Below are 27,201 nucleotides of genomic sequence, written 5' to 3'. Positions count from 1 at the left end.
TGAAGGGTAAATCATTATCTAAAAAGGTTTCTATGCTAGAATGAAAAAGAACAAAATTATCAACAAAGTGAATGGAAATGTAATGCCCTAACAATACCCTTCTTTGGCAATTTTGTGACAAAACATGATTATATAAACCCCCCAAAACTCAAAGCACTCGTCTAAACCTAATCATCTTATCACATGCAAAGGATGATATGATGCATCTATAAACAACAAGATCTCAATACCTACAACTTGCACACACCAAAACATGAATACCAAGGGTGAAGTAGTGTGTAGGAAAATATATAAACAAGATAATCAAATAAAGATAATGAGGAAAATGAATAAATAAATAAATCGATATTAAGATGCAACTGAGGCATGCTAACACATGAAACAATTCATGTCATGTCTCCCCCTTTTTGTCACAAAATAGACCAAGAGGGGATAAAAAAAAAATAGCAAGATAGCACAATAAAAGTGAGAAACATGATATCCATATACAATTGAAAGGTCTTGGATACAAGAGATAATGAAATGAGAAGAAAACATCCGGACCAAGTAAGCAAAATAATAAAGACAAAACTTATACGTGGATTTAGCATACACAAAATGGATAAGAAAAAACAATGATGAAGCTAAAAACATCAACGTAGTGCTTAATTTAACTAAATAAACTTGAAAAATTAGAAAGAATAGTAATAAATCAAGTAAAAATAGCCCTAACAAAATATGTTTCAATCAAACAAGATTCATAAATCAAATCCAGGAGAAGATCTTAGGAAAGAAGCTCAATATAAATCAAAGTATAAGAGGGCCAAAATTAAGCTATTTTAAGGGAATTAACTTATTATTTACTTCTATATTACAAATTTGAATTCTTAGAAGTTACTAAATTATGTCTTCATTTAATTAATTCACATTCAGTCAATTTGATCTAAGTTCATTAGATTTTTGTTTAATACAACATTTGTTAACCTACATACAACACAACTTAAATCCCCCTCAATTTAGATCATCATTTTTTTTTTCTTTTTCCTTCCTCTCCTTTTTTTTTTTGAAAAGTAGAGGCATTGTATATGTGTGTGTGTGTGTGTGTGTTTCCAACTTTTGCAAATGAAGGCTTTTACTCTTGGTTTAAATATATTTTATTTGGATTTAACCAAGTTAGCCCTTTTCACTTTGGGAAATATTATACTGAACATAGTAAAACAAAATATATGTATTAAGCTTGACTAGGCATGATGTTCGAGACTTCTAAAACTACTTTATTTGGTAAACTTAAGAAAATTCCCAATCAGTCACTTGCCAAGGGTTATTCTAGATTTCCCACCATATAAGAATTTTTATTCACCTTGATTCTTTTACCTTAATAGTGATTATAGAAATCCTAGGCAAAAAGCCACAAAATTTGTAGATTTAGTACATTCATCTTAGGCTTAAAACTTGAGGCATTGAAGTCTGCTAATAAAACAAGTAAATACGGTATCAAAAATTACCCTAAGAAGAATTGGGTTAGGCTAAGGAGTTGGAAGAAAAAAGATGAGTAAAACAAGCATAAATCCTTAAACCAACACCTAGTGACTTTTAAGCAAAAAGATAGGAGGACTCCCTCTATTAAAAACACTCCCCTTAAACAAGAGATCTACTCTCAAACTCACAAAAAAATACTACAAAAAAAAAAATTAAAATCTTAAGCAAAGAAAGGACTTTTAAACGGAACAAAGTTTTAGGACAAAAGATAAAACAATAAAAGAGGATTCTAGGTTATAGAGCAATAAGCTAAGTATAGGTAGGGGTTCCTAAAGTTTTCCTAGGATTCGACTTCCTAAAAGAATATAAAGGAATATCTGTAAACATAATTAAGCCTTTATTTTGGCGAGTGAGGACATCTTGTTTCTTTACCAAAATTTGTTTAACCTTAGGTGAAGAATGAGAGGAGCTTTCCTAAGTCATAAGCTTAGAGTTGTTTTTCTTCTCTCTTAGTGTGCATAATTTTATTTTTTAGGAAATCAAATTCATTCATTAGCCTATTTAATTGAGACTCATGCCTCTCAAGGAGTCTACTAAGACATCTACTTTGAGTGTGTCCAAACTTCTTACAATAAGTGCATAGGAGAGAAGTGCTAGAACAAGCTACATGGTTAAGAGTTTCCTCCTTACCCTTAACATAGATTATGTATCCACTAGTGGGAGTTCTAGTTTTGTTGATGTAGCATCGGTCTCTCTAGTCTTCATAAGACTTATATTTATCAAGAATATCATTCAATACTTTAATCTCAGTTATCCACTAGGGAGAGTTCTAATTTTGTTGATGTAGCATAGGTCTCTCTTGTCTCCATGGGACTTACATTTATCAAAAATATCATTCAATACTTTAATCTCTATATGAAATACCCCATTAGAAGAAAATGATGATTTTTATATTTAATCTCTCAAGCTAGAATATGGTTTCTCTCAAGTTAGAACATTGGTAACTTGATTTTGTGAACATATCAAGAAATATGAGCAAAAACTTATCAAAATTCATAAAAATGTTATTAAAAAAAAAACTCTAAAAATGATATAAGAACTAATAATAAACATATTGAAGTTATTTTGTTAAATAAATTAATATTTGTTTGACCAAGCTAGATATTTCACTATTTTTTCATCATTATGACCACTTTAAGATCTTACTTATAAGTCAAAATCACTAAAAACCTTGGCAATAGTTCAATAGTTTTTTAAAGGTTGAGACTTAATAACCAATGTCATGATTCACCATACATTCTATCCAATGTGTAATTGTACACATTAGTACATTACAATCACTGATTGATTGTCTAAATCCATAAAAAAAAAAAATCCAGTCTTCCTCCCCTTGAAATATTCAATTTCTTTCTTAAAATTTTTTATTCTCCCTCTTAAAATTTTTTATTCTCCCTCTTAAAACTTTTAAAGATTTTGATTCTCACTCTCAAAATTCTAGCTTTCCTTTCAAATTCTACTTTTTCCCTAAAAAAATTTATTATTGCTGGCAAAAATTTGATTTCCCTTTTAAATTCTAATTTTTCTTTTTGAAATTCCCAGTCAAATCCACACCTTTGTTTTTTCTCTTTTTTCCACACATCATTTCTTCAAATACAAATTGAAGCTTCAAAATAAATAAAAAGAAATGAGGATGAAAGTAAATAAAAATAAATATAAATATAAAAGTGAAATAAGATGAAATAAAATCAAATAAATGAATGAAAATAAAAATAAAAATAAAGTGTATGGGCCGAGAGTAAGAGAACTTGATTTATTGGGCCAAGAGGGTGGACTGAAAATGGCCGAAGTAATAGACCATTTGTGTAGGGGTCTAAAGGTGTAACCATATTGTGATGGATAAGGTAAATTTTGGGTCAACAATTATGTTCTTCAATGTATAAAAATAATTTATATATATTACTATTATTTCCATTTGTGTAGGGGTCTAAAGGTGTAACCATATTGTGATGGATAAGGTAAATTTTGGGTCAACAATTATGTTCTTCAATGTATAAAAATAATTTATATATATTACTATTATTTTACACTTTATTTTATAAATATTTTTTTAATTACTAGTTTAATTTTTTGATCAAAATTTTTTATTTTATAAAATAAGTAATACAAAAAAATAAAAATAAAAAACAATGAAAATAAATAAATTTATGATAAATAGAATATTCATCCTTATATCTTGACTTACAATTAATATATCACAATATATGATTAAGATATCTTACCTTATTATTGACATTTTCCTTTAAAAAATGATATAAAAAAAATCAATATTACACCACTTTCTCATGGATAACTTATCATATCTTTTTACGAAACAAATAAATGATACGATACGTTATCCATCTTTTGTCGTATCTCATATTATATCTAATCAATCAAACATAGTCCGGAGGTTTTCATAGTAAATTTGTCTTTTCAAAAAGGATAAATTCCACTTGAAATTCAAAAATACTACAATTTTTATGCAACATAATTTTTAAAAAAACACATTTTAAAATATTACACCACCCGTGGAAAAAGCCCTACAAATGATACGAGCCGGCTGGCCATGCTCATACGGTAGGCCACTTGAAGTTGTCTATTTCAGACCGATTTTGTAGTTGGTGGCTTTGACCCACCCCAACAAAAACTAAAAGACATGGCTGCAAAAGGAAGCAACATGTGGGTGGGTGCGTAGTGGGTGGCGTGATGGACTATTTTACTCTACCCTTTATTGAAAGAATACTCGTATGCTTACCAACATATAAAAATAAAACTGGGAGTTGTGACCAAAAGGTGTTACGCCATTTGCGTATGATGATAATGGCAAGCAAAGCGTGCATCATATTTTTAGATTGCTGGGTCAAAATTTCATTCCATTGGGTGATAATGACTCAGAAACTTTTTTTTTTTTTTTTGGATGAAGTCAATGGCGTGGAAAATGACCTTGTGGATGGGACAGTCGTGTCTACAGGCTACAGCCTCCCTCCCATTGGTTAAAACGTAACTCTTTGGTTGCGGCACACATGGTGGAAACTCACCTGCTCTCGTTAGAACTTAGAAGCCACCTAATCTCTTTTCCACATGATCTACGCACGTCATGCACGCCAAGTCATTTATCTTAGTGGAAATGTTCTACAAATTTATCAATGTGTTGTATAATAATAAGGTTTTTTTTTTCATAAATGCTTTTACAAATAAATAATAATTTTTTTTTGTTTTTTTTTATTTATTACTAAGGAACATTCCATGAGTAAGTCTGTAGGACTCTCCATAGGAATTCAAACCTTGGGGTGTTAATCATCTTGCAACAACCAACACCAAATAAATTTAAGGTATCATTCATGACAGAATTCAAATCTGGGACCACATGTCTCAGTTTTCATCTTGATCAATTGGGATATCTTGACAAGTAAGATATATTATTTTATTAAACTATCGATTATTATTATTATTATTATTTTAAGTTGTGTTTAGTTCTTGAAAAGTATTAGGGAAAGAAAAAAAATTAAGAAATTTTTTTTTTCTCATATTTGGTTTCAATATGGAAAATAAAAAACAAATCAAATATAACTAAAATTAATTAGAAATTTATATATATTTTTAATTATTTAACCTTTATATAAAAAATGAAAAATAAGATAAGTGAATTTGAAATAACATATAAAATAATTTATTGATTTTAACTCTATTTTTTATTTTTATTTCTACTTTTCTTTTTTATTTTATTTTCCTTGCATTTTCCCTCATGTATTTCCGAGAATCAAACATAACCTAAAAGTTTAAATTTGCAAATTTCAGCCCATAATATATATTTTTTGCTCTAATATAATGTATTAATAATGTCGTTGAGAATTTGATAAGGTGTTCCAACAAAATAACATAATGAGAATTGATATGTTGAACTTCGTGTACATAGAAAGAAAACAAAGTTATTTTGTTTTTTTATTACTAAGGAATCTTCCATGATCAAGTCTTTAGAGTTCCACATAGGACCCAAATCTCGGGTGCTAATCATCTCGCAACAACCAACATCAAGTAAATTTAAGGTATCATCTATGACAAAATTCAAATCTAAGACCATATGTCATTTATTGAAACCACACTTCCCAATATTCACCCTAACCAATTAGGCTACTCTGACAAGTAAGATATATTATTTTGTTAAACCATCTTTTATATATATATATATATATATATATATATATATTTAAAGTTAGTGTTTAGTTTTTGGAAAGTATCAGAGAAAAAAAAAATTTTAAATGATTTTCTCATATTTGCTCTCAATATAAAAAAAAATCAAATATAATTAAAATTAATTAGAAATTTATATATTTTTTTAATCATTTAACCTTTATATAAAAAATGAAAAATAAGTTAAATGAATTTGAAATAACATATAAAATAATTTATTAATTTTAACTCTATTTTTTATTTTTCTTCTACTTTTCTTTTTTATTTTCTTTTTCTCGCATTTTCCCTCATATTCCCGGGAATCAAACACAACCTAAAAGTTTAAATTTGCAAATTTCAGCCCATAATATATATTGTACGCTCTAATATAATGTATTAATAATATCACTGAGAATTTGATAAGGTGTTCCGACACCAATATAATGTAATTAATCTATCATAAATTTGATTTAATTGTGCACCTTTTTTTTTTCTTTTTTCTTTTTTTTAGTGAATCAAAGTTAGAATTGAAATTTATTGAAAAAAAAAAACTTTGGTAAAAAAAAAAATGAAAAATAATAAACGGAGGCAACATGTATTTCATGTTTTTATTAACTAATGGTAACCAAGGGACATGAAAAAATGGATAAGGAATATCTCGATTAAAAAGGCTGTCGGTTTGAAAGATATTTGACTTTTCAAGTTTGGAGCTCTTGGCAAATTCCAATTTGTATTCAAATATGTTCCTCGGTAGGTTTGTGAATTCAAATGAAGCTTTGACAATTCTTACCCAACTTTTCTTGGTCTTATTTTAATCTTTTTTAATAGTATTTTCTTTTTCTTTTATGCTATGAAAAGTTTGAAAGAAAATATGAAGAAAATAAATAAATAAATAAAAATATATATTTAAATTGAAGAAAGTATATTTATTGCTATATTCATTTTTTTTTCACTTATTTAATTCTTCTATATAAAAATTAAATAAATTAAAAATATATAAATCTTTTAATAATTTTAATTATATTTGACTTTTTTTTGTATTTTTTATAAATATTTTTTTTCTTTCCATAGTAATTTTTTATATCCAAACTTAATCTTTAATTTTTTTAAGGTAAAAAGATATTTAATTATTTATTGAATATTTTTAAAATTTTATTCTTCTTTCTCATTATTAAATAGATTTCCTAAAAAAACACACCTCAAATAATGGTCGCATAGGCATGTTTCATATTAAAATGGTATACTTCCTATCTAATCTTTCCCCACAAAAACATCTCAAAATAAGCTTGATTTGCTTTAAATATGACAAATATTCTATGATGGTACAAGTTTCATATGGTATGTAATGCCAAATATTTTTTGTGGGAGGACCATTATATTAAAATTTTCTTTTATTGATAAATTAAAAAAAAATCTAAATAATAATAAATGTTTTTAGAAAGTGTTTTTAAAAATAAAAATTAGGTATTTGATAAAATTTAGGAATTTATTGTGTTGAAAAATCACTTATAATATTTTTTTGGAGAAACACTTAACAGATAATTCTCCTAAAAACATTTTGAGAAAAAAACATTTTCACATTAATAAAAATACTAAAGAACACAATTTAAGAGTGTGTTTAATAATTTTTTTACTCAAAATGTTTTTAATGAAAGTGTTTTCTATAAAAGCATGTTTAGGAGAATTACCTAAAGTGTTTTTCTATAAAACATTACAAATATTTTTTTTAACACTATAAGTTATTTTTCTTATTTAAAAAAGTGTTTCTAAATTTTACGAAACACCTATTTTTTTTATATAAAAAAAACTTTTTTTAAACTAAGAGTGTGTTTAATAATGATTTTAGAAAACGTTTTAAATTTTTTTAATGCTTGAAAAATAATTTTTTTTTAAAGTATTAGAAAAGTTAAAAACACTTTCTATAGTATTATAAGTCACACTCTTATAGTGTGTTAAAAATATTGGAAGTATTTTCTAAAATTACTTGAACTCTAAAAGTATTTTATAGAATCACCACTGAATATACTTTTGGACAGGAGGATAGTTTGAAATGGTTTTGGATTATGTTACATGTAGGAAATTTGGTCAAAGCTAAATATTAGTAATTATAGAATTTAAAATTGATTACATTAGAAAATTTGATATTTGTAAAGCATAGAAAAATCTCACATATATGCCACGTGAAGTGGACAATAAATGTTATTGATGACACAAACTCAAATCTTATTTAATAAACAAGTGTCCATTTTTTTAATAATTAATGCATAAAATAATAAAAACAAAATTAAAATGGACAATACATGGTATTAAAATAGATCAAGTGCTATTATTTAAATCAAATTGCTGATGAGGCACAAATAATATTCAAAATTGATTTATTTTTTTAATTTCCAATATTATTTTTAATTGTGACATAGACAAATAATTTTGTCAAATTTGCATTTCTAATCTTATTTTTATAATTGTATTGAGTTTTAAAAAAATTTATTAACTTTGTTTTAAGGTTAATTTCATTCACCTCCCAAAAGTTTTAATTAAATATATTTAATTTAGATTGATTTGAAATTTCATCAAATACTTTTTTTATCATCTTATTTTTATCGTGTGGTCGGGTTTTAACTAAAACCCGAGGAGAGGTGAATGTTTATTAATATCTTTATCTTTTATTATATTTCCATCCACATGGAGAGGGAACAATAAATGCACTGAAAAAAAAACAAAAGGCTTAAAGAGGGGGAGGGTGGGGTGGCCTTTGAATGGATTATCAAACTCCCACCTAACTTTCTAATTAATGAATTAGTGTAAACAAGAAGCTAAAAATAAAAAAAAATAAAAAAAAACAGGGCCCAAGAAAACAAGTTGGCAGTGAAGCGTCCAATAGCAATTCTGTCAACTCAGAAGGGGATCAGGGATGGTCCGCCAAAACTGTGTCGTTTTGTCCACGTGGCATCCTCACAATTTCCTCGTGCTCTCACCTGTTATTCCCGTCAACTCTCCTACAGTTGTCTTAAATCTTCATAATAAAGAAATTAGTATTTTTTTTTAAAAAGTGTTGTGCGTTTCAAGAAATAACAAATAATTTTTATTTATTTTTAAATATTACACAAAACAAAATTTAAGACGGGTTTGGTTGCGTTTAAGAAAACAATGATGAGAAATAGTGTTAAAAATTATTCTTTATGAAATAAAATTTTAATTTTAATATTTTTGAAAATAATTTTTATATTTAATATTTTATTTTTAATTATTCTATGTATTTGTGTAATAATTTTTTAAAATAATTTAAAAAAAATGAGTAAAAATAATATAAAACAACCAAAATATGTTATCTAAAAATATTTGTTTTTTTGTTAAACGAGTTTTTTTATATTTTTCCTATTATTGATTTTCCAGAAAATTATTAAAAAAATAGAAAATATTAAAAAAATAAATTTTTATATTTAATTTAATATTAAAAAATATATAAAAATAAAATATAATTAAAATTAATTAAAAATTTATATATTTTAAAATAATTTAATCTGAAAATAATTTATTACTTTTTAATTTATTTTTATTTTTCTTCCACTTTGATGCCTCTATTTTCTTTTATTATTATTATTTTTTAACCAAACATACCGTAACCAAAAAATAAATCACGAATCCATTGAGATATGATAATTGCCAGCTAACTCTTTTTTTTTTTTTTTAAGTTTTACATAAATTAGAAAATAATATCTCTGAAAACTAAATTAAAGAATCTTCTGGGATTTTACTTTTTACTTTTTAGTATATAATTTTGTTTCCTACAGAGACAACAATTAAAAAAAAAAAAACAAAAAAAAAAAACCAGTCCATCAACTTTCCATTTGTTTTCACTGACCGGCTACCGCCGGTGACTTCTTACAAACAATGCATCATATTACATTAGAAAAAATCGATATTCAGGCGCTATAAATATCAGCTGTGGTAGATATGCTCTCTTTTTCTCTTCTTCCTCCTTCCTCCTCTTCCTTCCTCGGTCGTCTCGTCGCCGACGGTTCTCCGGCGACTTCTCTCCCGCTGATCCCGCCGGAGACTCTTCTTCTTAGTCCTTCAAGGTCGCCTCCTTTCCTCTCCTTTCTTTTGTTTTTCTCGATTCTTCCACATGCTTCAGATCTGGTTCCCTCCGCAGTTTGCTTGCTGTCTTCCCTGTAGCTCGCAGAGTTGAGCTCGTTCTCTGAGAATTTGTGCTGGTGTTTTATGATTTAGCAAGATTTCTGGAGTTCTTTTGGTGGATCTTGATCTGCCGCTGTAAATTTTTGGATTTTCTTTGCTTTTTTGGCTTTTGGTGCTGGTTCTGAGTCTGATGGGATGGCAATGTGGTTTGTATTGTGAAATGGCACAAAAGTTGTATCTTTTTTGAGTTTGGATTTTTTAATTAAAAAAATGTGGAAAATAAAAAGTTGATTTTTGGAACTTGTATGGAATCATAATTTTGGAGTAGAGTTCATATGTTACAGGCTCAAATTTGGCTTTTGTTTTTAACTATTTTGAATTTTTCTGAAGTTATTAATTGGTATTTTTGTTTGAATTCGTGAGAACATGTATATTTCTTTGATTAATGTGCTACAAAGATTGCAGTTGGTGTTGTAAATTTGGCATGTTTACATAATTGGGTTTATTTGTTGAATGATTTGTTCGTGGGGTGCACTTGTTTGACTTTGCTGAGTAAATATAAAATGTTTATATGTTTACAGGTCTCCCATTGTGATAAGAACATTTCTTCATTGAAGTGATTCAAGACATGGACGGAAGTAAAGAGTTTGGGCTTAAGAATGTGGGCTCCCATTGCTCCATTTCGGAAATGGCCGACTATGACCTCTCCCGGCTGCTTGATAAGCCACGGTTGAATATCGAGAGGCAGAGGTCATTTGACGAGAGATCAATGAGTGAGCTGTCCATTGGTCTTGCAAGACACTTAGAACACTTGGACAGCATGTATTCGCCAGGTGGAAGGTCAGGCTTTGACACCCCTGCCTCATCGGCCAGGAACTCATTCGAGCCCCATCCAATGGTTAATGAAGCCTGGGAAGCTCTGCGGCGCTCCTTGGTCTTCTTCCGGGGGCAACCTGTTGGCACCATTGCTGCCTATGATCATGCTTCGGAGGAAGTTCTAAATTATGATCAGGTAAAAGTCTAAGCCTTCAAGTTGGAGGGTGTTCTGGGTTATGATTAAGTAAAAAGTTTAAAATAAATGCCAAAAAACCATTAAGATCTGGGGGATAATGGCATCGAAGTTAGCACAGAGTTGGGAAGTAGACCATAACTAGGTAAAAACTATAATCAGGGAGATAGTAACGTGGGAATAAAATAAATTTCAATCTTTGATCTGGTTTTTAATTTGGTGCAGGTTTTTGTGCGAGATTTTGTACCTAGTGCTCTGGCTTTTCTAATGAATGGTGAGCCTGAGATAGTTAAAAATTTCCTTTTGAAGACTCTGCATCTTCAAGGGTGGGAAAAAAGAATAGATAGATTCAAGCTTGGAGAAGGTGCAATGCCAGCTAGCTTCAAAGTTCTTCATGATCCTATTCGGAAAACGGATACTCTAATTGCAGATTTCGGTGAGAGTGCAATTGGACGAGTGGCTCCAGTTGACTCTGGATTCTGGTGGATTATTCTTCTCCGTGCCTATACAAAGTCCACTGGGGATTTATCTTTAGCTGAAAGACCAGAGTGTCAAAAGGGGATGAGGCTTATATTGACTTTATGCCTCTCAGAGGGGTTTGATACATTTCCAACTCTGCTTTGTGCTGACGGATGCTCTATGGTTGACCGAAGAATGGTAAGATTTCCTTGCAAATTTAATTTTACCATGCTACTGCAAGTTACAGTTCAGTTGCAAGCCTGTGTAGGATATGAGTGCATGCAGTTGCTTTCATATGGGCTTTTGATTTGTATAAGAGACTTTCTTGTGGTTTTTGACATTCAACTCAAAACTGTTACCGGGTGTGTTGTGGTTGGCTGCCATGAATTAGATTATGTGGGTTCTAATTTGGTTGACAAATTTATTGAAAGCTAAGTGCAAACTGAGATGAAACGCCTTAGTTGCTATGATTTTGTAGGTCTTGTTCTAGATAGAGATAAATGATAAGAAAATCAAAACCAGGATTTCCATAACTGATCATACATGGTTCATATATAAGGTTTACAGTTTGTGTCTATAGATTCTATCCTTGGAAAGCATCCCCAAATTTATATATGGAAGGAAAGAAACTTGGAAGTATAAGTCTGTTTAGGATACTGATCTAGCAAGCTTAAAACCGTATATTGGTAGTGGGTCTGAATTTTCAGTTATGTTGTATTGATTGCCAAAAATCCTTTGATCTTGGAATCAATTGAATATTGAGTAGATCTCTGGTTAGAGAAAAAGATTGTAAAGAAAATGAAGAATGAAGAATAAGAGGTTAAAAATGCTTTGGATGCTTGCACCATTTGTATTCTGGGTCCGACTTTTCGAGCTCTTCATTTATCCTTTGCTTCTGCATTCTTCTAAAGTATTTCTATTTGTCAGGTTCCAAGTCTTTTTAATGGTTTGGCTTGCAAAAAAATTTGAGAGAAAGAAGAAAAGGGGAAGGAAAGGGTGATGGGTTTTGCAAATATCAGGTTTTTCTTTTGTGTACTTTGTTATATGTTCATTCTGTCCTGTAATTTTTTTTTGCTGAATTTAGGACCATGGATGTTGTTTTAAGTATTGTAATGAGAAAGTGCCTTAAGGTGGTTGAATCAACTTAAAAGACATTGATTTCATTGCTCTCCCCCCTTCTTCTTTATAGTTTTTTTTTTTTCTTTTTAAAATTTTAAAATATTTTATTTTAATAATATTGAAAATAGTTGTGTACTTTCTTTACATTTCAATTATCAGACAGCTCATATGATAATCCATAGGAGCTAGATTTGGCTTAGTTGACCATCCATCTTTCTTGCTCAAAGTTGCTATGGTCGTGGAAATCCCTGTTTCTTTGGTAACGATCAAGTGGGCAATTACATCGAGTTGGAATGATTTCTCTTTCTTTGGTAGGTAATTTGGAACATTTGTAGTATTTGTTTCTAGTTTCCTATAGTTCAATCCAAGAATTTTTGCTGCTTTATATGATGTTTAAAGGACCAATCTCTTGACATCCTTGCACCTCTCCAATTTTAAGGCTCCATTTGGATCATGCAAAGAATGAGGTAACGGAAATGAATGGTTGAAATAGCTTGGGAAGGAAATTCATTTTAAGTAATTTATAGAATTTTATTTTGCTCTGTATTCATTCTCCTTGCGCTGGCATTTTTGTACCACCCCATATTTGATGCTAGAGCTTTTGTACGCCTTCATGTGATTCTCTCAGCTGGTCTTAATTTTGGATTTCCTAATCAATAAAACTCAAACAATGTTTACAATATTTCACTTGAGTTCTTACTTCTCTGTAGCCTTATTCTCATCCTTCTAGAGGCTTCACCAACTGAAGCTACCCAGGAGTTTATTGTCATTCCTCTTAGTCATCCCAACCAAGGATTAAAATATCCGGATATATCGCCGATATATCTGCGATATATCCAATATCCGTGAATACCAATACAAAATTCGGGAAGATATATCCATCAACCGATATTTCCGGATATTTTACCGATTTTTTATTTTTTATTTTTTATTTTTTCGTGTTTCAACCAATATTTCACCAATATTTTCGGATATTTTACCGATATTTCATTGATTTTTTGATTTTTTTTATTATTAAATAAATAAATTATAATTATTTTATTTTTATATTTGACTTAATTTATTACCAAAAATATAAAAACATAATTTTCTTAATAGGTCTTTTTTATATAATCTATATATTTATTAAATATAATAAATATAAATACTAAAAAAAATTATACATACATTATTATTTATTTGATATCATTGAATAGATTTAAATTAAAATGGATCATAATTTTAATATTAAATATATTTTAAAATTAGACTTATTATCATAATAATATTGTAAAATAATCTATAATGCAACTTAATAATAAATTTACATTTATAAAAATTTATATTTTTTATCGATGTAAAGGATATTATTATCAAATATGACAAATTATATATATATATATATATATATATATATATATATATATAACTTTAAAATATCTATATTTACTTCTTATATAATTTTTTAGAATTTTTTTTAATATTTTCAGAATTTTTATTAATTTTTACGTTAGTGATAATTTGTATCAAAATATCCGTCGATATATCTCCGATATATTCAATATATCCATAAAATTGAAGTATGGATATATGCGTGATCACCGATATTTTCATCTTTGATCCCAACATACTCACTTCAACCACTCTCCTTTTCTTTCTTTGTTTTGTTTTGTTTGTTTGTTTCATTCTTTCTTTTTCCCCTCTTTTCTCATGTACATGGGTTTCTAAATAGGTATCATTTTGTACGATAAAATGAGTTGATTGCTTAGCCTGTTGTTGAATTTTACCTTCAACTTGATAATTATACATTGATCAGAAAGTATACTATAAGCACCACTTAATCCAACATACTTTGATTCTATTCTATGAACAATGGCATCATTTAATCTCTGTCTTTTTCTGACAAGTTGATTGAGATCATGAAAATGGTTGCAATATATGCTTGTTCACCCAAAATCTTGGCTATTTATAGGCCCCACTTCAAGTCCTTTTGAAACTACCCTAGACAATTTCTATGTTGGGCCTACTTAATTAGGATTTTGATTCTATCTTAGTTCTCTTTGGTTATTTGTTTCCCTTTTTAGTTCTACTCTGATCAAATCATTCAAAATTTTGCCGTGAGCAAATAGCATGAATCATCTGACTTCTCAATCTCTATGGATGATGGACTTATACATAAACATGACAAAAATAGTTAATGCTAGCAATAATGCATTATTTGAAGTCAAAACATTATACATGTCAGGTGTGTGATATTTAGAATGAAAATGGTGCATATTTACGAGTATAAATAAGCAATTGAAAACTAATTAAATTATTATCAAATAGTGAATAAACCATTCTTTTTGAGGATCAAAACACTCATAATAAGAAGCTTAAAAAAGAGCACCATTTGGTGGTAGGATCAAATTGGTGTTTGTAATTCCTTTTTCATCTTTTTTTTTTTTTTTTTAATTATTTATTATTATTATTATTATTATTATTATTCTTTATTTTATTGAATGACTTACACAAAACATTAGCCTCATGTTCATCTCTATGTCAAATAGCACCAGTAGCTTCTTGTCTCTCTTTCACCCCTCTTATCTTCATAGTCTATGCACTCTTATCTCTTATTGTAAGAACTCCAGCTCTACTCTTAGTTTTCCCTTGGTCTCCATTGATGGCAGCAACAGTGGAGCACATGGTTGCAGAAAGTTCTCACCTCCATCTCTCCTACTATGGCTGCAACCATGGCAGTGATTTACTCAACATTTTCCCTTAATCTCTAAAAATGTGGTGGTATAAGCCATAGTGCAAAGCTTGAATGCTTTCTTGGTCGCCATTTAGCTGCAATTCTGTTTGCTGGATCTCTTGCTCTCGTAGCTTCTGTTGCTAAAGGGTTTTTATTTATTTATTTATTTAGACACTCTTTCTTTGGTATAGATTTTGTTTGGGAGTGGGCTGCTCATCTGTGCTACTTTTTTATTTTTTATTTTTTGGGGTCTGACTAGTGTGATTTATTTTCCTATTTTATATTTCCCTTTGCTCTCTTTGTATATGTCCAACATACTTCGGGTTTGCCCCCCCTTTGATTGGCATTTTTCAATTAAAGAAATGCTCATTTGCCTGTAAAAAAAATTCTTAAAATATCATCCTACAATGAATCTCATATATATTGTGGATGCTTTTGTAGATTGAGATATTGCTGAGATAGTTGTGACATTCCCCTGATAAACTAACATAAAGAAATTTCAGTTGGCATTCACATTGTATCCACCAAAATATTGAAATACTGTTGATGTTTAGTCATGCTTTTGGTTTTCCGGTCCTTGATCAGCCATTTAGAGTTTGCAGACTTGAATAACCATCCTAGGCTTGGCTGGCGAAAGCCTAAGAGCTTTGAATGTGTACTCCAATAGAGTCAGATTATACAGCTTTATTAACATTGTTTGCTTGAACTTTGCTCGCTTGAATGAGAGAGTTCTTCGAGGTTTTGAATATTAATCTGGAAAAAATTTATATCTTCATTCAAGTTATGTTAATTTCGTTATTTGTCTTTGAGTTAATGTTAAATATGAACTATTTAAAACCTTGTTACTCTTAATGGAAAAAATTGATTGCTGGAAATGTCTTCCTCTTCTTTGGGTTTCATATCCCAAGTAGCAATTTTCTTTTAGTTAAAAAAACGTATGACATGTGGCAACATTTGATTCATCGCTCATTTCTTCTTTCACATAGCATGAGACTTGTGGTATTATTCACTTGAGGAGCACCCTCCTTTTGAGGGTCTCCTTTACTACAACTCCAAATTGATAGATGTATTTATGGGTTGAACCGGAGGAACAACTAATTTGTTAGGATTGATAATAACTATTTTATTTTCAGTTGTTGAACTTAAAGACCAAAAGACAAAAAAAAAAAAAAATTATATTCATTAAAATTGGTAAAAGTGAAATACACACCTTGTTGACCTTCATATATATGATGTCTTAGAGCTTAGAAGAGGTCAATTAATTTTCACCATGAACATAAGTTTGAGCGTGAATTTGAAGTTATAAAGTCAATGGAACTTTAGCATTGTAATCCAGAGCTTGATAGACAACTATGTGGGCTTTAGAGCTATAATTCAATAGAGCTTTACTATGGTTTTGAAACTTTAGTTTGACATAGCATTCTGTCTTTTTCAAGTTGTTTTAGCATCAGTTTAGAGCTTCTCCTAATTATCAAGTTTGATTAGTCATCTCCAAATTTGTCCTTTATAGAATAAGCATCTAGGATCCTTAATACTTATTCTTTAATTTGAAAATTTTTGTAGGGATAAATATCAATTTAAGTAACTTATCAAATAACCCTTTATTGGAGCAATCGTCTTACCTTTTTCTGTGGATCCCATATGCAAAGTGATGATACTCTGTAGAAATTTTTGGCACATGGTAGCATTTATGGCTTGCTCTGACCTTTTATAAGACCACCGTACCCATTTCATTGAACAGGTCTGCTCTGTGCTCCCATTCCCACTTCATTGAATGTGTTGCTCTGTGCCCCCTTCACAGCTTCCTGAATCTCCATCTTGGTCAACTATTTTTTTGATGCCATGGTTCACCTAATGAACTCCCTGCATCCCCTTGTCAACTGCCTCAACTATCTTCTCTCTTGGTCCCTTCCTCTTCAACCCCTTTAGTCTCAAACAACTTCAGCAATGGGTCTTCAATCCCTCGTTTTCTTTCAGCGCTCCATTCTGGTTACATCCCATTGTAGTTAGCTCCAGTTTAGCTCCTGGTATTGCTGCACAAATTGGGAATGGGACCCTCTGACTTTTAACTCAAACCCAGGTCTGGTTGTACTCCATTGAAGTTAACTCATTGCTTTCCTCTAGACATGGGCCCTCATCCATCTGCAATCTAGCTCAAACCCAGCCTTATGCACACTGCCATTAGCTCCAACATATCCAATCTCTTCTGGTGATGCTTGGGTTACCATGTATGGGTATAAACCCTCCCATAAAAATCAGACATTGGATAAATCGACATCTAGAACCTTAGACCTCCCATTCCTGTGCAAGAGAGTCTGCTAGTTGATTTGTCAGTTGGGGGTACCGGGGCTACTTCCACTTCTCCCTTTTTCCTAGGGATAGCCTCTGTTTGCCAACGGTTTAATGTGTGCAAAGCCAACACTTTTTTGTTTCTACTGGGATTTGAGCTTACTTCTTTTTGCCCTCAGGTTCAGTCCTGAATCTTTCCACCATAACGAGACATCCTTTTTCAAAATCTCATGCTGGTGCAATGGTTACTGATCCAACTCTTTGCAGCACCTTTTCTTTATGGCTTTAGGCTCTAGCTTACTCAAAGCCCCTACCACATGTGGAGTAGTGTTGCATATGTTGCCCAAATGTCTTCTTCTCCTACACTCCTTTTGGCTAGCATTGTTCTACATCTCCTGGTTGACCACTTGCACTAGCCTTCCCTTTGACTTGTTAATGACATCAACCTCAATTATTTCAAATTGATTGTAAAACTTTTATACAAACATTATCCTCTCCTTGTCAATGTCAGCTCTAACCCTAAGAATACAGCAGAACCTGAATCCAGAAAGCTTTTCTGGGGATGCATCAGAGATCTATGACTAGAACCATATTTGTCATATCATTAAATTCCTTCTCATTTTCAGTTTTAGCATGTCATATTTCCTATTCTGCATAACTGTTATATCTTGTGTTTTTTGACAAATAGGCAGGATAGCTCTTCGACTCCTTAATTTGTAATGGGCTTTAGAAACCACTGTCGGTTAGCTAGGCCTTTTAAGCTATGAAATGTGAATAGATTTGCTTATCATTTTTATCTCTGCAGTTGTAACAACATTGTTGAGGCAGAAAACTACATGGATGTGCAAAATTAGGATTTAGTTCTCTTTTGAAGCAATTAAGCTTGTGTTCTACCTGTACCATGGAACTTTTCTCTTTCTTCTCTTTTAGTAGTTCATATGTGCAGCTTATATGTATATATAATGAAATTTACTGTTACTTGTCAAAAATGGAAGCAGACTCAATAGTAAGTTCTGAGATTGAACAAATAGATAAACCTAAAGTCATTTCTGGGAGGGCATATGGTTCAATGTCTTGGGATGAGATTCAAAATGAAGCATGACATTCAAGTTTTTAAAAATGGATAAAATAAAGGTCAATTAATCCAGGAGTTCTGAAAAAGAGAAAAGGTTCCCAAACCAATTATTGACTTATAATATGAGTTTTAGCCGGATTTTACTTCCATTTTTGTGTAGCGTTTACTATTAATTCTTCATTTAAAGCATTTGTTCATTATTTTCAAGAGCTTTGTGGTTGTCAGAAAGTACATATTAACATGTATGAATCACATGTTAACACGTTTGATCACATGGATTTTATTTTGACAGGGTATTTATGGTTATCCAATTGAAATTCAAGCACTTTTCTTCATGGCACTGAGATGTGCTTTGGCAATGCTAAAACAAGATTCTGAAGGTAAAGAATGTATCGAGAGAATAGTGAAGCGTCTGCATGCCCTGAGTTATCACATGCGAAGTTATTTTTGGCTTGACTTTCAACAGCTAAATGACATATATCGTTATAAAACTGAGGAGTACTCCCACACTGCAGTAAACAAATTTAATGTTATTCCTGATTCAATTCCAGAATGGGTTTTTGATTTTATGCCAACCCGTGGTGGCTACTTTATTGGCAACGTCAGTCCTGCAAGGATGGATTTTCGCTGGTTTGCGTTAGGTAACTGTGTTGCTATTCTTTCTTCTCTTGCAACTCCTGAGCAATCTATGGCTATTATGGATCTTATTGAATCACGTTGGGAGGAGTTGGTTGGAGAAATGCCCTTAAAAATAAGTTATCCTGCATTCGAAAACCATGAATGGCGAATCATAACTGGTTGTGATCCTAAAAATACCAGATGGAGTTACCATAATGGAGGATCTTGGCCAGGTTTGTCCTTCTTGCTTACCGTTTCTAGTGCTCCTATTTTCGCCCAAATCATATTTAACACAATGTTGATTTAATGGAGACAGTTGGCTATTGTGTTGTGGTAGGGATTATATACAGATTACAATTTGCTTTTCAAGATGGATTTAAAAACTTCCTATTAGGGAAAGGCTGAGCTTTTGTTTATTCCACACCAAAATTTCCATTTCAAACATCTTAATTTTACCAAATTTTCAAACTTCTTAATTTTACCATATTTTCAAACTATCAATTATAAGTAAAATGAATATTTACACTTTTTTTGGTAGATTGGTATCTTCATAAATTTCTATGCATAAAGTGTCATATAAAATATCTTATGCTTATTTTTTAATCCAAGAATTGTTGGCTGTATACTTGGTTCGCGTTGATTGTATGGCTTTTCCATTATTTAAAATGCATGTACTGTGTTTAACCACTCATGATACTTAAATAGTTAAATTATGTGGCACTAGATTAAGTAATGCTTTTTATATGCTCAAGGGCTACTTTATACATCCTACACCACACACTTCTTTCTCTCTCTCTCTTTCTCTCTCTCTCCCTCCCTATATATATATATATATATATATATATCCGTGTTTAAATATTTCGTCCTTAAATCATGCACAAATCTCTTTGTTAACATGTCTTAAAGTTTCACATAGATTTCAATCTCCGTTCTACTGTTTTCTGTGATATTTTCTGATGTTCTGTAAACTTGGATCCTCAGTTTAGTGATTGATATCAACGTGTTATTCCTCACTTGAGGCTGAGGGTAATATGGAATTATGCATCAGCCTGGCCACGATTATAACTGCATTAGTGGTTTTAGCATAAGTCTCAAAACCAATAAATCAGGTTTTTATTTAGAATATTTTACCTGTAATCCAATCTCATGGCATGTAAGTAAGATTGTGTTTTCGACAATGTGGGAAAATCATGTCACACCAACCAAGATTTTCTTATGGCAAATGGTTTTTTTGGCTGGTTTGACCAAGGAAATTTATACAAGAATTTGATTTGAAAATTCAGTATTATAAACTTTTTCAAGCTACAATATTCAGTTTTCCAAACTGATTAGCCATTTGAATCTGAATCATGGTTCAGATAAAGTCTTATGGAAAGGAAGTAGTTGCTCATCTTTCTTCGACCAGTCAGTCATCATAGCTAATTGTACACCAAACTCAAGATTATTCTATATCTAAAGATGGAATCATTCACATTGTCTTTATTTCCTACCACTTAGAGCCTGTCTTATTTTATGTTCAACATCAAGGTTTGATGTATATGATAGCAAGTTTTTATTGTTCATCCTAATCTAAAATTTAGAGCTATATGCTAATGTCTTTAGAATTTGTGTCTAATCTTCTTAATCGCACCTCTTTCTTTTTACTTGGAATATATGTTTTTCCCTTTATCTTGAATGCAGTGCTATTATGGTTGTTGACGGCTGCTTGCATCAAGACGGGGCGGCCTCAAATTGCAAGACGAGCCATTGATCTTGCTGAAAGCCGGCTACTAAAAGACAGCTGGCCAGAGTATTATGATGGGAAACTTGGGAGATACGTTGGTAAGCAAGCAAGGAAATATCAGACGTGGTCCATTGCAGGTTATCTTGTGGCCAAGATGTTGCTGGAGGATCCCTCACACTTGGGTATGATTTCTCTTGAAGAGGACAGGCAGATGAAACCTCTGATCAAACGATCCTCATCTTGGACCTGTTGAAGAGCCCAAGCAAGAAGCTACTGATTGAGCCAACGGAAAAGAAGAGCACCCAAGGCGAGAGAGGCCTCGCAATTTCATAAGGTCAGCACGATTCTTTTGGGGTTTCTGTGGCTGTAGGTTTATTGAAAGTTTGGTTTCGTGTACAATAGGCTCTGCTGAGACTGGTGTTTTGCTTCTCATATAAAATATACATTTTGATATTTTGTTTCCGACATTTTGGATGGCATTCCGCAAATGCCATGAATATTTTGGGAAGAGGCACCCTGGATAATGATGAAAAATAATACTACAAACTTTTCGGATTCACCCTCTTCACGTAATGCCTTGTTTGCAGCATCCATCCTCTTTCCATCTCCTTTCCTCTCATGTTTTAGAGTGAGATACGGTCAGTTTGGAAAGTGTTTTTGAAAACAATTTTGAAAAATAGTTTTTAAGAATAGTTTTTGATGTTTTAAAAAACAAAACCGTTTGAGAATTGAATTATAAAAATAAGTTTTTATTCTCAAAAACAAAAGAGCATGTTTAGTTGAATTAATAAAAATGGTTTTTTAAAACAAGTAAAACAAAAACTTGTTTCGAAGCTATGTTTTTTAATTGAGTGTTTTTTTTCAATTAACTTGATATTATAAGTATATAAATAATTTTTAGATTCATATTTTATTAAAATTAAAAAATTATTCCATTTTGAAAATATTTGCATCAATTTTAATTTTTTAAACAAAGGAAATATGTCTAATTATATTTGATTTCAATAATGTTTCTATTAGTTCATATGGTAACTCTTTTTTTAATCATAAATTCATTGTACTAATACATGTTTCATAAAAAAAAAAATGTAAATTATATATATATACTAAACAATCAATATTAATACAAATAAATACTATAAGTATTATGACACCAACATTATATTTTAATATAATATATTAAAGTTTCGAAGTTTGTAGATGATAAATTTTAAAATAATCTATACATTCATTTAGTAAAGATTAAAATAAGAAGAAATATGATAAATAATAAAGAGCAAATAACTATGTTACATCCATAACAACTAATAAGTAAAAGACGACTTTGAAGATTTGTTATAGGTATTGGGCTTCCTAAGTTGACAATTAGTTATTGAGGTTGTTGTGGATTATACTTGTCAACCAATATAAAATAGTGTGGATGTTCCTACAATTCAAAAATTGTTAAAGAAATGAAATATGTTGCATGTATTTTAGTAGTATCAATTTATTTTTATAAGTTAGTTAAATATACTTACATGATATGATAGACAGTGATAAAACCAACAATCATTGTTTTTCTATGCTTTTGACATGAAAATGCACATACGTTTTACACCCACAGTAACATATGAGTCTTCTGTCCATTCTACATTTATAATTATAAATTGAATTCATAAGCAATATTTAATCATTAGAAACTACAACATACATCACATAACACTAAGGACAATTGGTTAACAAATATATATAACTTCTAAAATATAATTGAAATATTAACAAATATTTTATTCTAACATATAATTCAAGTATTAAAAAATATTTAGAATTAAAAACAGGACAAGTCCTAGATTGAAATTGATATAATTTCTTCACATTATTTAATCAATTCGATCTTTACAGATTGTCATAACTATTGCACTCTTATATGATAAATCAATTAAGTGGCTTGGGCTACTTGTGCTCTTTTATTCATTTTAGATTGAAAGGTCTTCTATCTCATATTTCCTAAACAATTGATCATTTTGTGTCGATAAATGAATTGAGTTATGAAGGGTATAATATGCAACAAAAATTGATGGTTGTCTTCTTAACTTATATAACAAGACATCATTCTTAATATTGGAAAACGTGTCTTCAAAATATCGAAACACCTTTCAATAATATTTATAAGGAATGAATGTCTATAATTAAAAAGTTCTTTATACCTAATAGGTTGATTATGTTTATCTTGATATTCTTATAAATGATATCATTCACCTTGATAAGGTGGTAAAATCCAAATGTACAAGGATAACCATAATTAACGAAATAATATTTTTTTACGAGGAAAATTGGCTTCTAGTCTAGCTAGTGCATCAAAAAAGACACATGCATCGTTCATCATTCTGTTTCAACCAACATAAACAAATGTGGACATCATGTCAAAATTACATGCACACATAACATTTTGTTTTATAATAATTTTTCTACCCTTAAAACTAGTTTGTTTAGTCTAGTCAGTGCATCCAAAAAGACACTTGTGATATTCATCATTCTATTTCAATCAACATAAACAAATGTGGACATCATGTCAAAATCACATGCACACATACATTTTGTGTTATGATTGTTTTTCTAACCTTAAAAACCAGTTTGTTTAATAGCTGGTACCCATGTTTTAATTGTTAAGAACCTTGAATTGCCCCATTCCCAAACCCTGGATGTATGCATCTATCCTTAGGGTTTTCTAAATCTAACACAGTTGAATAATATGGCTTCAAAAACCAAAACACAGATAGATCTAGAGTTGAAAGTTTAAACTTGGAATCTAGATGTTCTAAGATCGATTTCCATTTGATGAAGACTCTGAAACCGTGATGGTCATCATAGAACTCATCTATCCGATGATCTTCCACCCGATTTCTCTCTCCATAGGTCTTAACATGAGAGAAAGGTGCGGTTCTCTTTCCCTCTATAGGGTGGCTAGGGTTCCTCTATGAAATTTTAGAAAATTAAACTACAAGATTGAAGCTATAACCCTAAAGGGGATTTATATAGGCTTTCCAATAGGCTTAAGTGACTTGAACCCAAATTGAGTTTGGGTCACCTAATCTAGCCCACTTGGGTTTTAATTAATTAATTAGTTCTAATGGGCTCCAATTAATTAATTAGCCCATTCTAGGAAGTTAATTCATAAGATCTAGTGCAACCTTGCATTTTTACCAAAACACCTTTATGTACACTTATGAATTACATACCCAAAATACCCTTAGTATGTGCTATCATGAAATAGGAGCTTGAGTGGAGACCATTGAGACTTATAGGAAACTACTGGCTTCCTTATAATCTAATTTTGAACTTGACTTAACACTCCACTAAAGAGAATCAATTGTAGTTGAGTACTCTAAGAAATTAGAATGAGACGAAGCTTTGCATGCAGACTCTTCATGAACTAGTGTATGTAATCTAACAAGGTATGCAGTGTTATCAACCCATCAAGATTACCTCTCCAATCCTTGAGTTACACATTCTCTTAATGTGTGATCAATTGACATGCTCTAACTTTAAAGAGCATATGTAAAATTCCACTAAAGGAATTATTATGATCATAGATTTCATGATCAGACGTCCTTTAGATGATCATCCAATGGGGCATCTTGTCTCAATCTTATGAGATATCATCATGCCTTTATTAATAATACTTGTTACCACCAACTTTCATCAATGGTGACCTAATTTATAGGGATATATGACCATTTTAAGGTCTTACTCATAAATTAAAGTCTCATTGATTTCAACACAAACTTAATATCCTCTCAAGGTTGAGAGTTCATGCAATGTAGTAGCTTAATAAATTTTGACAATCTGATAGCCTAATATCATGATTCACCATAGGTCTTATCTAATGTGTAATCATACACACTAGAGTACACTCATCATGGAAATCCTATATTGATGGCCAAGACAAGCCATCTCTCTAATTAGGAGATAATGCACTACAATCTCTACTAGATTGCCAAAATCCATGAATTCACTATGAACAACTTATCATTTTGCAAAGAACTCATGATTTCTATCCTCTGTACACTCATAATGCACCTAAATTATGTAAAATGTAAGTAATATAGGTTGAATACTTAAATCAATATCAATGCGAAAAAATGATAGTTAGGGAACGATAAAGTCTAACTTTGTTATATCATATCTAATTTTTAAGGGCTCAATCTAAAAAAACTCCCACTAGCCCTAAAAGCAAACTAAACATCGTAAAAAGAATCTATTGCATACTCATATCACCTGTCAAAACTATCTCACTTAAAGGTAGTACTTCATCTCTATGCTTTTTTTCTTCTAGTGGTACCTTGGTTCTTTAGACTGTGCCATTGTCCTACTGTTATCACATAACAGGATCTTGGAAAATATAACTAAAGGAACTACCCCTATGCCAAAAAGCTTCTTTTGTTACTATGGAAACAACAACTATTACCACTTAGAGTGTGCACATACCTGAGATAAGCCTGCGAGAGTCTTCATTAGCCTGCAAAATCTAATTCCTGATACTATATATATATATAAAAAATCTAACTTAAAGTAAAGACTCATAAGAATATATTCCTTCATTCTATTAAGATATTGGAGTATATGTTTGACATTTGCCCAAAGCTTTAATCCTAGATTGGACTAATATCTACTTACTATTCTTATAGCAAAGCACATATCTAGTTTAGCACATAACATCGCATACATAAGGCTATATTTATAGACATAGGCTACTACCTTAATGTGATTCTTTTCTTAGGTGTCCAAGAACATGGATCCTGAGAAAAAAAAACTGCAAACCTAAGGTTCGCAAACCCTTCTCGGATCCTGCATCATATGCTTAACCAAATGCTTTTCAATGTAGGTTACATACCACAATTTTCCTATTCTTGTAGTCCCAAAGGACCTTAAACCTAAGGATATATTGTGCTCCTTTTATATTTTCATTTAGAACTAAGTAGATAACTAGATATTGACTGTTGACAATGTCTTTACATAATTCCCAATGAGTAGATTATCATCTACCTATAAGATCTAAGAACACTACTATTTTTTTTTTTTTTTTATGCCTTCTTATACACACAAAGCCCTTTGCTATGAAAATGTATCGTTGTATTATATCATATAGATGCTAACATGTGGACCCACTTTTTTCACGTGCGACCCCACTCGATCGACGAGACTCGCTTTTATTTCATGAAAAATTATAGTTTTGGAAAAAAGTCGGAGTCGCCACTTATTTTATTTTTATTTTAAAGGGAAAATAAAACAAGAAATAAAACCCTAAAAAAATGACTCCATAGTTTTGGAAAAGCAAGTCTTGAAAAGCCCGAGTCTAAGTCGGGGGATCAAATTACCTATTGGGAAGGTACCTCTAAAAGGTAGCACCCCTTTAAGCCCTACAAAGGTCTCTACTGACTAAGTTTAGGAGAATGTTGCAATTAATTAATTGATTGAGGGTACCTAAGTAGACTAAGGTGATTTCAGAATTAATATATTAAGCTAGAAAGTCAAATCATGATTATAAAAGAGAGTCAAAGGGTGCGTACCTGAGTTGCATCTTAAGCGCTATCACAAGACATCAATGGTTAGTTCAAATAGCATATCACCTAGCATGCGCTTTATTAGCAATAATCGAACAATGAAACAAATATTAAGACACCCAAGTACTATCAAACATAGACATAGTTCACAATGACAAGCATATTCACAAAATTTAGAAAGTGGGTGATAGAGGGCGTACCTGGGTAGCATGCATAATTTATAAGATTCCTTAAAAAAGGCTAGAGTGGTTAGGACAAGTATATATTATATAACATCTTTATAATGTCTAATATACAATACCAAAGCCAAAATTGAGTTAATATAAATCAAATGACTCCAAAAATAATAACAATTTCAAGTAAATTATAAAACCATCAACATGCAGTTAGAAAAGGGAGCATCGCAAAACAATTTCTAAAAAAATGGCTTAGAGTGGAATTTAATTACAAAAAATTGCTGGAAACAACTCCTACACATCTAGAACAAGATACCAAAATCCAAACACTCTTTCAAATGTCAAATTGAAGCAAAGACACCCAAAAGTTCTAGAAGATCCAGATTAGGTAAAAAAAAATAGTGGCATGCATAAACAATTGTTTTTTTTTTTTTTAAATATTAAGGCATCACATAAAATCGTACAAAAAATCACATACATTGTTCAAGGTTTCTATATCACAGAAAAATAAATTTAGGGTCGGGTAGTACTCAAAAATAGTTTTAAAATGCTCCAACTAATCAGATATCCAGATTCTATCATGCATAGTAGGTACGAACTTGAAAAATCATATCTCCCTCAAAAAGGCACATTTTTCAATATTTTATGTGTCTAATATCAATTTCAAGAATCC

The 27,201-nt window shown here is 30.7% G+C and overlaps 1 protein-coding gene across 1 annotated transcript; it reads left to right on the top strand.

Annotated features, from left to right (window-relative positions):
* The first annotated feature begins 9,632 nt into the window (after positions 1–9,632).
* LOC117906703 (probable alkaline/neutral invertase D) lies at positions 9,633–21,377 on the top strand. The gene is made up of 5 exons (XM_034819849.1): positions 9,633–9,746; positions 10,386–10,816; positions 11,039–11,470; positions 18,761–19,319; positions 20,767–21,377. Exons 2-5 carry the CDS (start codon positions 10,433–10,435, stop codon positions 21,060–21,062), a joined length of 1,671 nt encoding a protein of 556 aa, XP_034675740.1. The 5' UTR covers positions 9,633–9,746; positions 10,386–10,432; the 3' UTR covers positions 21,063–21,377.
* Positions 21,378–27,201: the final 5,824 nt, after the last annotated feature.

This window comes from Vitis riparia, chromosome 18, assembly GCF_004353265.1.
Source record: "Vitis riparia cultivar Riparia Gloire de Montpellier isolate 1030 chromosome 18, EGFV_Vit.rip_1.0, whole genome shotgun sequence".
Classification (NCBI taxonomy): Eukaryota; Viridiplantae; Streptophyta; class Magnoliopsida; order Vitales; family Vitaceae; genus Vitis; species Vitis riparia.
Note: the sequence above shows the minus strand (reverse complement) of the source record. Positions and strands in the feature narration are given on the sequence as shown.

Coding starts and splice junctions, on each gene's coding strand:
- LOC117906703 (XM_034819849.1), top strand. CDS start 10,433: ATGGACGGAAGTAAAGAGTTTGGGCTTAAGAATGTGGGCTCCCATTGC. Junction 11,471..18,760: donor CTATGGTTGACCGAAGAATG/GTAAGATTTCCT, acceptor TTATTTTGACAG/GGTATTTATGGTTATCCAAT. Junction 19,320..20,766: donor TAATGGAGGATCTTGGCCAG/GTTTGTCCTTCT, acceptor TCTTGAATGCAG/TGCTATTATGGTTGTTGACG.